Below are 14,704 nucleotides of genomic sequence, written 5' to 3'. Positions count from 1 at the left end.
TAGTTGTTTGTTTACTGTTCTTGTAGGGACTTCTGGTAGTATAGTTAAACACATTCACATGTAGCTCCCTCTCTGGATGTGTCTGCCTAAAGAACCAAGCTTGGGGTTATGGAGGGTCAACCCATTTCAGTTCTATCTGATAGTCAAATTCTCTTGAGCCCTCAACCCTCAGTCTACCTGACACACACACACACACACACACACACACACACACACACACACACACACACACACACACACACACACACACACACACACACACACACACACACACACACACACACACACACACACACACACGCAAGCACGCACACACACACATGCACACATGCACACACACACACACACACACACACACACACACACACACACACACACACACACACACACACACACACACACACACACACACACACACACACACACACACACACACACACACTCCGTATCCCTGACTGGCTGTCTGTCAGATAAACCCTTGTTTAGCTATATGGTTATATCTGCCTGCGCTTTGTGTTGTTCGGGAAATAAAACCAGGCTTGGATCTAAATTGCAGGTATTGAAGTGAGAAAACTCACAATCATGTTGAAGGAATCCCCCAGTGTAGGGGTCAGTCAGGTGTGACTGTCTGAACGGAGTAACGTTTGCAGGTTAGGTTGATTGGGGCGGCAGGGTAGCCTAGTGGTTAGAGTGGAGGGGCGGCAGGGTAGCCTAGTGGTTAGAGTGGAGGGGCGGCAGGGTAGCCTAGTGGTTAGAGTGGAGGGGCGGCAGGGTAGCCTAGTGGTTAGAGCGTTGGACAAGTAATCGAAAGTTTGCAAGATCCAATCCCTGAGCTGACAAGGTAAAAATCTGTCGTTCTGCCCCTGAACAAGGCAGTTAACCCACTGTTCCTAGGCTGTCATTGAAAATAAGAATTTGTTCTTAACTGACTTGCCTGGTTAAATAAATGTAAAATCAAGCCTCTGTTGAGACTGAACTGAAGTATAAGGTAGCTGAAACAGAGAATTGTGGGTAAAGGCACACCACAGGGAAGGGTGTTGTCGCATCGTTCGATTGTTTTTGCCATTATGGTCCATCAGGGTATGTGTTGTTGTTGCCTCTTTAAAATTGCATTTGCCCTCAGCAACAACTAGTCTAACCACAGAGCTTGTTAGGAGATGAGACTAGTCTAACAACAGAGCTAGTTAGGAGAAGGCCTAGTTTAACCACAGAGCTTGTTAGGAGATGAGACTAGTCTAACCACAGAGCTCGTTAGGAGAAGGACTAGTTTAACCACAGAGCTCGTTAGGAGAATGACTAGTCTAACAACAGAGCTTGTTAGGAGATGAGACTAGTCTAACCACAGAGCTCGTTAGGAGAAGGACTAGTTTAACCACAGAGCTCGTTAGGAGAATGACTAGTCTAACAACAGAGCTTGTTAGGAGATGAGACTAGTCTAACCACAGAGCTCGTTAGGAGATGAGACTAGTCTAACCACAGAGCTCGTTAGGAGATGAGACTAGTCTAACCACAGAGCTTGTTAGGAGATGAAACTAGTTTAACCACAGAGCTTGTTAGTAGAAGGACTAGTTTAACCACAGAACTCGTTAGGAGATGAGACTAGTCTAACCACAGAGCTTGTTAGGAGATGAGACTAGTCTAACCACAGAGCTTGTTAGGAGATCAGACTAGTCTAACCACAGAGCTCGTTAGGAGATGAGACTAGTCTAACCACAGAGCTTGTTAGGAGATGAGACTAGTCTAACCACAGAGCTCGTTAGGATATGAGAACAACATTAACAAAAACAACATTGAAGGAAAAGCAGTTAGCAGAAGGAACATTTCGATAAGGAACAGACGAAGATAACAAAAATACAATTTTAGTGAACATTTATCGTGGGTTTCTTCTGGCCACACAATTATAATGTTTAAAGTAAACAGGAAATACTAATAAATCAAATTGTTTGAGCCTTTTGTCAAAATGGTTTGAAATAGGATTCATCATTCATCCACTGATAACCACTCGTTTAACACAGCCCAAAGCCACTGTCTTACCCAGTTTGGTACCAGTGTTTTAACACAGCCCAAAGCCACTGTCTTACCCAGTTTGGTACCAGTGTTTTAACACAGCCCAAAGCCACTGTCTTACCCAGTTTGGTACCAGTCGTTTAACACAGCCCAAAGCCACTGTCTTACCCAGTTTGGTACCAGTCGTTTAACACAGCCCAAAGCCACTGTCTTACCCAGTTTGGTACCAGTCGTTTAACACAGCCCAAAGCCACGGTCTTACCCAGTTTGGTACCAGTCGTTTAACACAGCCCAAAGCCACGGTCTTACCCAGTTTGGTACCACTCGTTTAACACAGCCCAAAGCCACTGTCTTACCCAGTTTGGTACCAGTGTGTTAACACAGCCCAAGGCCACTGTCTTACCCAGTTTGGTACCAGTGTGTTAACACAGCCCAAAGCCACGGTCTTACCCAGTTTGGTACCACTCGTTTAACACAGCCCAAAGCCACTGTCTTACCCAGTTTGGTACCAGTGTGTTAACACAGCCCAAGGCCACTGTCTTACCCAGTTTGGTACCAGTGTGTTAACACAGCCCAAAGCCACGGTCTTACCCAGTTTGGTACCAGTGTGTTAACACAGCCCAAAGCCACGGTCTTACCCAGTTTGGTACCAGTGTGTTAACACAGCCCAAAGCCACGGTCTTACCCAGTTTGGTACCAGTGTGTTAACACAGCCCAAAGCCACGGTCTTACCCAGTTTGGTACCAGTGTGTTAACACAGCCCAAAGCCACGGTCTTACCCAGTTTGGTACCAGTCGTTTAACACAGCCCAAAGCCACGGTCTTACCCAGTTTGGTACCAGTCGTTTAACACAGCCCAAAGCCACGGTCTTACCCAGTTTGGTACCACTTGTTTAACACAGCCCAAAGCCACGGTCTTACCCAGTTTGGTACCAGTGTTTTAACACAGCCCAAAGCCACTGTCTTACCCAGTTTGGTACCAGTGTGTCAACACAGCCCAAAAACACTGTCTTACCCAGTTTGGTACCACTTGTTTAACACAGTCCAAAGCCACTGTCTTACCCAGTTTGGTACCAGTGTGTTAACACAGCCCAAAGCCACTGTCTTGCCCAGTTTGGTACCAGTGTGTTAACACAGCCCAAAGCCACTGTCTTACCCAGTTTGGTACCACTCGTTTAACACAGCCCAAAGCCACTGTCTTACCCAGTTTGGTACCAGTGTGTTAACACAGCCCAAAGCCACTGTCTTACCCAGTTTGGTACCAGTGTGTTAACACAGCCCAAAGCCACTGTCTTACCCAGTTTGGTACCAGTCGTTTAACACAGCCCAAGCCACGGTCTTACCCAGTTTGGTACCAGTCTTTTAACACAGCCCAAGCCACTGTCTTACCCAGTTTGGTACCAGTGTGTTAACACAGCCCAAAGCCACTGTCTTACCCAGTTTGGTACCAGTGTGTTAACACAGCCCAAGCCACGGTCTTACCCAGTTTGGTACCAGTGTGTTAACACAGCCCAAAGCCACTGTCTTACCCAGTTTGGTACCAGTGTGTTAACACAGCCCAAAGCCACTGTCTTACCCAGTTTGGTACCACTTGTTTAACACAGCCCAAAGCCACGGTCTTACCCAGTTTGGTACCAGTGTTTTAACACAGCCCAAGCCACTGTCTTACCCAGTTTGGTACCAGTGTTTTAACACAGCTCAAAGCCACGGTCTTACCCAGTTTGGTACCAGTGTTTTAACACAGCTCAAAGCCACGGTCTTACCCAGTTTGGTACCAGTGTTTTAACACAGCCCAAGCCACGGTCTTACCCAGTTTGGTACCAGTGTGTTAACACAGCCCAAAGCCACTGTCTTACCCAGTTTGGTACCAGTCGTTTAACACAGCCCAAGCCACGGTCTTACCCAGTTTGGTACCAGTCTTTTAACACAGCCCAAGCCACTGTCTTACCCAGTTTGGTACCAGTGTGTTAACACAGCCCAAAGCCACTGTCTTACCCAGTTTGGTACCAGTGTGTTAACACAGCCCAAGCCACGGTCTTACCCAGTTTGGTACCAGTGTGTTAACACAGCCCAAAGCCACTGTCTTACCCAGTTTGGTACCAGTGTGTTAACACAGCCCAAAGCCACTGTCTTACCCAGTTTGGTACCACTTGTTTAACACAGCCCAAAGCCACGGTCTTACCCAGTTTGGTACCAGTGTTTTAACACAGCCCAAGCCACTGTCTTACCCAGTTTGGTACCAGTGTTTTAACACAGCTCAAAGCCACGGTCTTACCCAGTTTGGTACCAGTGTTTTAACACAGCCCAAGCCACGGTCTTACCCAGTTTGGTACCAGTGTTTTAACACAGCCCAAGCCACGGTCTTACCCAGTTTGGTACCACTTGTTTAACACAGCCCAAGCCACGGTCTTACCCAGTTTGGTACCAGTCGTTTAACACAGCCCAAAGCCACTGTCTTACCCAGTTTGGTACCAGTCGTTTAACACAGCCCAAGCCACGGTCTTACCCAGTTTGGTACCACTCGTTTAACACAGCCCAAGCCACGGTCTTACCCAGTTTGGTACCACTCGTTTAACACAGCCCAAGCCACGGTCTTACCCAGTTTGGTACCACTTGTTTAACACAGCCCAAGCCACTGTCTTACCCAGTTTGGTACCACTTGTTTAACACAGCCCAAGCCACGGTCTTACCCAGTTTGGTACCAGTCGTTTAACACAGCCCAAGCCACTGTCTTACCCAGTTTGGTACCAGTGTGTTAACACAGCCCAAGCCACGGTCTTACCCAGTTTGGTACCAGTCGTTTAACACAGCCCAAGCCACGGTCTTACCCAGTTTGGTACCAGTGTTTTAACACAGCTCAAAGCCACTGTCTTACCCAGTTTGGTACCAGTGTTTTAACACAGCCCAAAGCCACTGTCTTACCCAGTTTGGTACCAGTGTTTTAACACAGCCCAAAGCCACGGTCTTACCCAGTTTGGTACCAATCGTTTAACACAGCCCAAGCCACGGTCTTACCCAGTTTGGTACCAGTGTTTTAACACAGCCCAAGCCACGGTCTTACCCAGTTTGGTACCACTCGTTTAACACAGCCCAAGCCACGGTCTTACCCAGTTTGGTACCAGTGTTTTAACACAGCCCAAGCCACGGTCTTACCCAGTTTGGTACCAGTGTGTTAACACAGCCCAAAGCCACGGTCTTACCCAGTTTGGTACCAGTGTGTTAACACAGCCCAAAGCCACTGTCTTACCCAGTTTGGTACCACTTGTTTAACACAGCCCAAGCCACTGTCTTACCCAGTTTGGTACCAGTGTGTTAACACAGCCCAAAGCCACTGTCTTACCCAGTTTGGTACCAGTGTGTTAACACAGCCCAAGCCACGGTCTTACCCAGTTTGGTACCAGTGTGTTAACACAGCCCAAAGCCACTGTCTTACCCAGTTTGGTACCAGTGTGTTAACACAGCCCAAAGCCACTGTCTTACCCAGTTTGGTACCACTTGTTTAACACAGCCCAAAGCCACGGTCTTACCCAGTTTGGTACCAGTGTTTTAACACAGCCCAAGCCACTGTCTTACCCAGTTTGGTACCAGTGTTTTAACACAGCTCAAAGCCACGGTCTTACCCAGTTTGGTACCAGTGTTTTAACACAGCCCAAGCCACGGTCTTACCCAGTTTGGTACCAGTGTTTTAACACAGCCCAAGCCACTGTCTTACCCAGTTTGGTACCAGTGTTTTAACACAGCCCAAGCCACGGTCTTACCCAGTTTGGTACCACTTGTTTAACACATCCCAAGCCACGGTCTTACCCAGTTTGGTACCAGTCGTTTAACACAGCCCAAAGCCACTGTCTTACCCAGTTTGGTACCAGTCGTTTAACACAGCCCAAGCCACGGTCTTACCCAGTTTGGTACCACTCGTTTAACACAGCCCAAGCCACGGTCTTACCCAGTTTGGTACCACTTGTTTAACACAGCCCAAGCCACTGTCTTACCCAGTTTGGTACCACTTGTTTAACACAGCCCAAGCCACGGTCTTACCCAGTTTGGTACCAGTCGTTTAACACAGCCCAAGCCACTGTCTTACCCAGTTTGGTACCAGTGTGTTAACACAGCCCAAGCCACGGTCTTACCCAGTTTGGTACCAGTCGTTTAACACAGCCCAAGCCACGGTCTTACCCAGTTTGGTACCAGTCGTTTAACACAGCCCAAGCCACGGTCTTACCCAGTTTGGTACCAGTGTTTTAACACAGCTCAAAGCCACTGTCTTACCCAGTTTGGTACCAGTGTTTTAACACAGCCCAAAGCCACTGTCTTACCCAGTTTGGTACCAGTGTTTTAACACAGCCCAAAGCCACGGTCTTACCCAGTTTGGTACCAGTCGTTTAACACAGCCCAAGCCACGGTCTTACCCAGTTTGGTACCAGTGTTTTAACACAGCCCAAGCCACGGTCTTACCCAGTTTGGTACCACTCGTTTAACACAGCCCAAGCCACGGTCTTACCCAGTTTGGTACCAGTGTTTTAACACAGCCCAAGCCACGGTCTTACCCAGTTTGGTACCAGTGTTTTAACACAGCCCAAGCCACGGTCTTACCCAGTTTGGTACCAGTGTTTTAACACAGCCCAAGCCACGGTCTTACCCAGTTTGGTACCAGTGTTTTAACACAGCCCAAGCCACGGTCTTACCCAGTTTGGTACCAGTGTGTTAACACAGCCCAAAGCCACTGTCTTACCCAGTTTGGTACCAGTCGTTTAACACAGCCCAAGCCACGGTCTTACCCAGTTTGGTACCAGTCTTTTAACACAGCCCAAGCCACTGTCTTACCCAGTTTGGTACCAGTGTGTTAACACAGCCCAAAGCCACTGTCTTACCCAGTTTGGTACCAGTGTGTTAACACAGCCCAAGCCACGGTCTTACCCAGTTTGGTACCAGTGTGTTAACACAGCCCAAAGCCACTGTCTTACCCAGTTTGGTACCAGTGTGTTAACACAGCCCAAAGCCACTGTCTTACCCAGTTTGGTACCACTTGTTTAACACAGCCCAAAGCCACGGTCTTACCCAGTTTGGTACCAGTGTTTTAACACAGCCCAAGCCACTGTCTTACCCAGTTTGGTACCAGTGTTTTAACACAGCTCAAAGCCACGGTCTTACCCAGTTTGGTACCAGTGTTTTAACACAGCCCAAGCCACGGTCTTACCCAGTTTGGTACCAGTGTTTTAACACAGCCCAAGCCACGGTCTTACCCAGTTTGGTACCACTTGTTTAACACAGCCCAAGCCACGGTCTTACCCAGTTTGGTACCAGTCGTTTAACACAGCCCAAAGCCACTGTCTTACCCAGTTTGGTACCAGTCGTTTAACACAGCCCAAGCCACGGTCTTACCCAGTTTGGTACCACTCGTTTAACACAGCCCAAGCCACGGTCTTACCCAGTTTGGTACCACTCGTTTAACACAGCCCAAGCCACGGTCTTACCCAGTTTGGTACCACTTGTTTAACACAGCCCAAGCCACTGTCTTACCCAGTTTGGTACCACTTGTTTAACACAGCCCAAGCCACGGTCTTACCCAGTTTGGTACCAGTCGTTTAACACAGCCCAAGCCACTGTCTTACCCAGTTTGGTACCAGTGTGTTAACACAGCCCAAGCCACGGTCTTACCCAGTTTGGTACCAGTCGTTTAACACAGCCCAAGCCACGGTCTTACCCAGTTTGGTACCAGTGTTTTAACACAGCTCAAAGCCACTGTCTTACCCAGTTTGGTACCAGTGTTTTAACACAGCCCAAAGCCACTGTCTTACCCAGTTTGGTACCAGTGTTTTAACACAGCCCAAAGCCACGGTCTTACCCAGTTTGGTACCAATCGTTTAACACAGCCCAAGCCACGGTCTTACCCAGTTTGGTACCAGTGTTTTAACACAGCCCAAGCCACGGTCTTACCCAGTTTGGTACCACTCGTTTAACACAGCCCAAGCCACGGTCTTACCCAGTTTGGTACCAGTGTTTTAACACAGCCCAAGCCACGGTCTTACCCAGTTTGGTACCAGTGTGTTAACACAGCCCAAAGCCACGGTCTTACCCAGTTTGGTACCAGTGTGTTAACACAGCCCAAAGCCACTGTCTTACCCAGTTTGGTACCACTTGTTTAACACAGCCCAAGCCACTGTCTTACCCAGTTTGGTACCAGTGTGTTAACACAGCCCAAAGCCACTGTCTTACCCAGTTTGGTACCAGTGTGTTAACACAGCCCAAGCCACGGTCTTACCCAGTTTGGTACCAGTGTGTTAACACAGCCCAAAGCCACTGTCTTACCCAGTTTGGTACCAGTGTGTTAACACAGCCCAAAGCCACTGTCTTACCCAGTTTGGTACCACTTGTTTAACACAGCCCAAAGCCACGGTCTTACCCAGTTTGGTACCAGTGTTTTAACACAGCCCAAGCCACTGTCTTACCCAGTTTGGTACCAGTGTTTTAACACAGCTCAAAGCCACGGTCTTACCCAGTTTGGTACCAGTGTTTTAACACAGCCCAAGCCACGGTCTTACCCAGTTTGGTACCAGTGTTTTAACACAGCCCAAGCCACTGTCTTACCCAGTTTGGTACCAGTGTTTTAACACAGCCCAAGCCACGGTCTTACCCAGTTTGGTACCACTTGTTTAACACATCCCAAGCCACGGTCTTACCCAGTTTGGTACCAGTCGTTTAACACAGCCCAAAGCCACTGTCTTACCCAGTTTGGTACCAGTCGTTTAACACAGCCCAAGCCACGGTCTTACCCAGTTTGGTACCACTCGTTTAACACAGCCCAAGCCACGGTCTTACCCAGTTTGGTACCACTTGTTTAACACAGCCCAAGCCACTGTCTTACCCAGTTTGGTACCACTTGTTTAACACAGCCCAAGCCACGGTCTTACCCAGTTTGGTACCAGTCGTTTAACACAGCCCAAGCCACTGTCTTACCCAGTTTGGTACCAGTGTGTTAACACAGCCCAAGCCACGGTCTTACCCAGTTTGGTACCAGTCGTTTAACACAGCCCAAGCCACGGTCTTACCCAGTTTGGTACCAGTCGTTTAACACAGCCCAAGCCACGGTCTTACCCAGTTTGGTACCAGTGTTTTAACACAGCTCAAAGCCACTGTCTTACCCAGTTTGGTACCAGTGTTTTAACACAGCCCAAAGCCACTGTCTTACCCAGTTTGGTACCAGTGTTTTAACACAGCCCAAAGCCACGGTCTTACCCAGTTTGGTACCAGTCGTTTAACACAGCCCAAGCCACGGTCTTACCCAGTTTGGTACCAGTGTTTTAACACAGCCCAAGCCACGGTCTTACCCAGTTTGGTACCACTCGTTTAACACAGCCCAAGCCACGGTCTTACCCAGTTTGGTACCAGTGTTTTAACACAGCCCAAGCCACGGTCTTACCCAGTTTGGTACCAGTGTTTTAACACAGCCCAAGCCACGGTCTTACCCAGTTTGGTACCAGTGTTTTAACACAGCCCAAAGCCACTGTCTTACCCAGTTTGGTACCACTTGTTTAACACAGCCCAAGCCACTGTCTTACCCAGTTTGGTACCAGTGTTTTAACACAGCCCAAGCCACTGTCTTACCCAGTTTGGTACCAGTGTTTTAACACAGCCCAAGCCACGGTCTTACCCAGTTTGGTACCAGTGTGTTAACACAGCCCAAGCCACTGTCTTACCCAGTTTGGTACCAGTGTTTTAACACAGCCCAAGCCACTGTCTTACCCAGTTTGGTACCAGTGTTTTAACACAGCTCAAAGCCACGGTCTTACCCAGTTTGGAACCAGTGTGTTAACACAGCCCAAGCCACGGTCTTACCCAGTTTGGTACCAGTGTTTTAACACAGCCCAAGCCACGGTCTTACCCAGTTTGGTACCAGTGTGTTAACACAGCCCAAGCCACGGTCTTACCCAGTTTGGTACCAGTGTGTTAACACAGCCCAAGCCACGGTCTTACCCAGTTTGGTACCACTCGTTTAACACAGCCCAAGCCACGGTCTTACCCAGTTTGGTACCACTCGTTTAACACAGCCCAAGCCACGGTCTTACCCAGTTTGGTACCAGTGTGTTAACACAGCCCAAGCCACGGTCTTACCCAGTTTGGTACCAGTCGTTTAACACAGCCCAAGCCACTGTCTTACCCAGTTTGGTACCAGTGTGTTAACACAGCCCAAGCCACGGTCTTACCCAGTTTGGTACCAGTCGTTTAACACAGCCCAAGCCACGGTCTTACCCAGTTTGGTACCAGTGTTTTAACACAGCTCAAAGCCACTGTCTTACCCAGTTTGGTACCAGTGTTTTAACACAGCCCAAAGCCACTGTCTTACCCAGTTTGGTACCAGTGTTTTAACACAGCCCAAAGCCACGGTCTTACCCAGTTTGGTACCAGTCGTTTAACACAGCCCAAGCCACGGTCTTACCCAGTTTGGTACCAGTGTTTTAACACAGCCCAAGCCACGGTCTTACCCAGTTTGGTACCACTCGTTTAACACAGCCCAAGCCACGGTCTTACCCAGTTTGGTACCAGTGTTTTAACACAGCCCAAGCCACGGTCTTACCCAGTTTGGTACCAGTGTTTTAACACAGCCCAAGCCACTGTCTTACCCAGTTTGGTACCAGTGTTTTAACACAGCTCAAAGCCACGGTCTTACCCAGTTTGGAACCAGTGTGTTAACACAGCCCAAGCCACGGTCTTACCCAGTTTGGTACCAGTGTTTTAACACAGCCCAAAGCCACTGTCTTACCCAGTTTGGTACCAGTGTGTTAACACAGCCCAAGCCACTGTCTTACCCAGTTTGGTACCAGTGTTTTAACACAGCCCAAAGCCACTGTCTTACCCAGTTTGGTACCAGTGTGTTAACACAGCCCAAGCCACTGTCTTACCCAGTTTGGTACCAGTCGTTTAACACAGCCCAAAGCCACGGTCTTACCCAGTTTGGTACCAGTGTTTTAACACAGCCCAAGCCACGGTCTTACCCAGTTTGGTACCACTCGTTTAACACAGCCCAAGCCACGGTCTTACCCAGTTTGGTACCAGTGTTTTAACACAGCCCAAGCCACGGTCTTACCCAGTTTGGTACCAGTGTTTTAACACAGCCCAAGCCACGGTCTTACCCAGTTTGGTACCAGTGTTTTAACACAGCCCAAAGCCACTGTCTTACCCAGTTTGGTACCACTTGTTTAACACAGCCCAAGCCACTGTCTTACCCAGTTTGGTACCATTGTTTTAACACAGCCCAAGCCACTGTCTTACCCAGTTTGGTACCAGTGTTTTAACACAGCCCAAGCCACGGTCTTACCCAGTTTGGTATCAGTGTGTTAACACAGCCCAAGCCACTGTCTTACCCAGTTTGGTACCAGTGTTTTAACACAGCCCAAGCCACTGTCTTACCCAGTTTGGTACCAGTGTTTTAACACAGCTCAAAGCCACGGTCTTACCCAGTTTGGAACCAGTGTGTTAACACAGCCCAAGCCACGGTCTTACCCAGTTTGGTACCAGTCGTTTAACACAGCCCAAGCCACGGTCTTACCCAGTTTGGTACCAGTGTTTTAACACAGCCCAAGCCACGGTCTTACCCAGTTTGGTACCAGTGTTTTAACACAGCCCAAAGCCACTGTCTTACCCAGTTTGGTACCACTTGTTTAACACAGCCCAAGCCACTGTCTTACCCAGTTTGGTACCAGTGTTTTAACACAGCCCAAGCCACTGTCTTACCCAGTTTGGTACCAGTGTTTTAACACAGCCCAAGCCACGGTCTTACCCAGTTTGGTACCAGTGTGTTAACACAGCCCAAGCCACTGTCTTACCCAGTTTGGTACCAGTGTTTTAACACAACCCAAAGCCACTGTCTTACCCAGTTTGTAACCAGTTTGTTAACACAGCCCAAAGTCCCTGTTTCAGTAAAACGCTGAGGGACGGAGCTGGAGAATTGTAACCACTGAAATGTATAGACAGAGCTATGGATACAAGGACTGACCATCCATGATATCAAAATGATACTTGTAACCATATAATGAGACTATATAGTGTTTGTTTACATCTACTTTGTTTACAAACATTGGAGTAAAACACATTTTGGGGGGGGGGGCTGATTGGGTACGACAGTTCATCTAAGGTCACGAGGCATTTCTAAGTTATATTCTTCAAGAATCAATGGGTACATATATTTAATGTCTAAGTCCAAAAGTTCCAACTACAGATGAACTCTTTAACCCTTGTGTGGTGTCCATGTTTTTGGTCTGATGGACCCAGAACATTATAGGGTTTTTAAAACCAACACGTCCATAACAATAAAAACAAGTAATATTTATATGTTGACTTATATCAATTACAAGAGTAGTAGCCATTTTGTGACTGTACCCATAGCGAACTCCCAGTGTGCTGATGGTGAATGAGCTACTGTCAGCCTACCCCCACCAGCTGTCCTTCTCTCAATGAGAAACTATTAGAGAAGAAGTAACCAGGCGGCCATTTTGTGTCTGTATAGACACTAATATTTTCCATTTACCTCTTCGAGATCACATTAATCAAGAAAAGTGCTATTCCTTATTAGGGGAGGGATAAAATGCCTTGCCCAACCGTCTATTATAATCAAGACATGGGAGGAATAAATCATGTTTATGTTGAATAAATATAAACGAAACAAGGTTTTCATCACTATTGATGTTTACTGCTTTGAACTGAACCAATTGGAAGGACACATTTTACAGTATTTTAGTTTTGAAATTATAAATGAGTCCCGTTGAACACAAATTAATTAAATTACGATCTGCACACCACATGAGGGACAGAGTCTTACTGTGTGTGTGTGTGTGTGTGTGTGTGTGTGTGTGTGTGTGTGTGTGTGTGTGTGTGTGTGTGTGTGTGTGTGTGTGTGTGTGTGTGTGTGTGTGTGTGTGTGTGTGTGTGTGTGTGTGTGTTGTAAATGTATTTCTCGCACCTGATGCTGTGTCTAGAATGTTCAGGAATCTCACTTCCATATATAGTTACAGCACGTCAAGGAAGGAAAATATCTCTCACACACACACCTACACACACACACGCACACACACACACACACACATACACACACGCACGCACACACACACACACACACACACACACACACACACACACACACACACACACACACACACACACACACACACACACACACACACACACACACACACACACACACACCTACACACACGCATGCATGCACGCACGCACACACACACACGCACGCACGCACGCACGCACGCACACACACACACACACACCTACACACACGCACGCATGCACGCACGCACACACGCACGCACGCACACACACACCTACACACACGCACACATGCACCTACACACACACACGCACACACACACCTACACACACGCACACACACACTTTAATTGCCCTCAGAGCCAAACACCACACAAGGGTTCACTTTTGTATCCAACCACTATTTTAATCAGCCCCTAGTTTAAACATTATTAGTTCAACCTCTTGCACTGGTTCATCTTCCAAAGTAAAGCCTAAATATGGCTTCTACTCACTCATCGCTCTGTCACCCAGATAAGAGCTGTGTTTGATGTTGGCCTTTGTCTCTCTTTCTCTGTCTCTCTCTCTGTCTGTCTGTCTCTCTCTCTCTCTCTCTCTCTCTCTCTCTCTCTCTCTCTCTCTCTCTCTCTCTCTCTGTCTGTCTGTCTGTCTGTCTGTCTGTCTGTCTGTCTGTCTGTCTGTCTGTCTGTCTGTCTGTCTGTCTGTCTGTCTGTCTGTCTGTCTGTCTGTCTGTCTGTCTGTCTGTCTGTCTGTCTGTCTGTCTGTCTGTCTGTCTGTCTCTCTCTCTCTGTCTCTGTCTGTCTCTCTCTCTCTCTCTCTCTCTCTCTCTCTCTCTCTCTCTCTCTCTCTCTCTCTCTCTCTGTCTGTCTGACTATCTGTACCCTCCAGAACCCGGAACCACCAGGGGCCTTCTGTTTCTCCAGAAGCCCCAGAGAGTCACCTCCCTCCTGGGGAGAGATGCCGTGTTGGAGTGCTCCGCCTCTGGGTTCCCCACCCCCGCCTTCCACTGGATGAGAGGAGCTGAGAGGATACAGAGCAGGTGAGTGACTCCTTGATTCCGTCCCAAATGGCACTCTATTTACTAGCTACTTTCAACTAGGGCCCCTAGGGAGTTGTGTACTGTATAGGAAATACAATCCACCCTTCTTTTCCACAAGACTTCTGATGTGTGATGAGTAGAGCAACATCAAACCAGCCGGCAAACTGGTACAAATGACGGCATTACAGATAGTTTTGCACGCTGGGTTTGAGTCGGAGCCGCGTTGTCATTTTCACCATGTTACAGCGGCAAGATAAACTAGGTGAACCCTTTGGAATGACCTGGATTTCTGCATAAATTGGTCATAAAATTTGATCTGAACTTCATCTAGGTCACAACGATAGACAAACACAGTCTGCTTAAACTCATACGTTTTCATGTTTTTTTATTGAATGCGTCAAGATTTACAGTGCAGGGTGGGAAAACGTATGTTAACCCTTGGATTTAATAACTGGTTGAGCCTATTTTGGCAGCAATAAACTCATCATTGTGCCCTTAAAGCTCATCACTAAGCTAAGGACCCTGGGACTAAACACCTCCCTCTGCAACTGGATTTTGGACTTCCTAACGGGCCGCCCCCAGGTGGTAAGGGTAGGTAACAACA

The 14,704-nt window shown here is 47.9% G+C and overlaps 1 protein-coding gene across 1 annotated transcript in view; it reads left to right on the top strand.

Annotated features, from left to right (window-relative positions):
* Positions 1 to 14,704, top strand: part of LOC124047738 (netrin receptor DCC-like) — a 434,005-nt gene that overhangs the window by 243,935 nt on the left and 175,366 nt on the right. Inside the window, exon 4 of the mRNA XM_046368043.1 lies at positions 13,950 to 14,100. Coding sequence (XP_046223999.1) covers positions 13,950 to 14,100 — 151 coding nt within the window. The remainder of the gene's footprint in view (positions 1 to 13,949; positions 14,101 to 14,704) is intronic.

The sequence above is a fragment of the Oncorhynchus gorbuscha genome, linkage group LG11 (genome assembly GCF_021184085.1).
Source record: "Oncorhynchus gorbuscha isolate QuinsamMale2020 ecotype Even-year linkage group LG11, OgorEven_v1.0, whole genome shotgun sequence".
Lineage (NCBI taxonomy): Eukaryota > Metazoa > Chordata > Actinopteri > Salmoniformes > Salmonidae > Oncorhynchus > Oncorhynchus gorbuscha.
The sequence above is the reverse complement of the archived record's forward strand: the minus strand, read 5'-3'. Positions and strand labels throughout refer to the sequence as shown.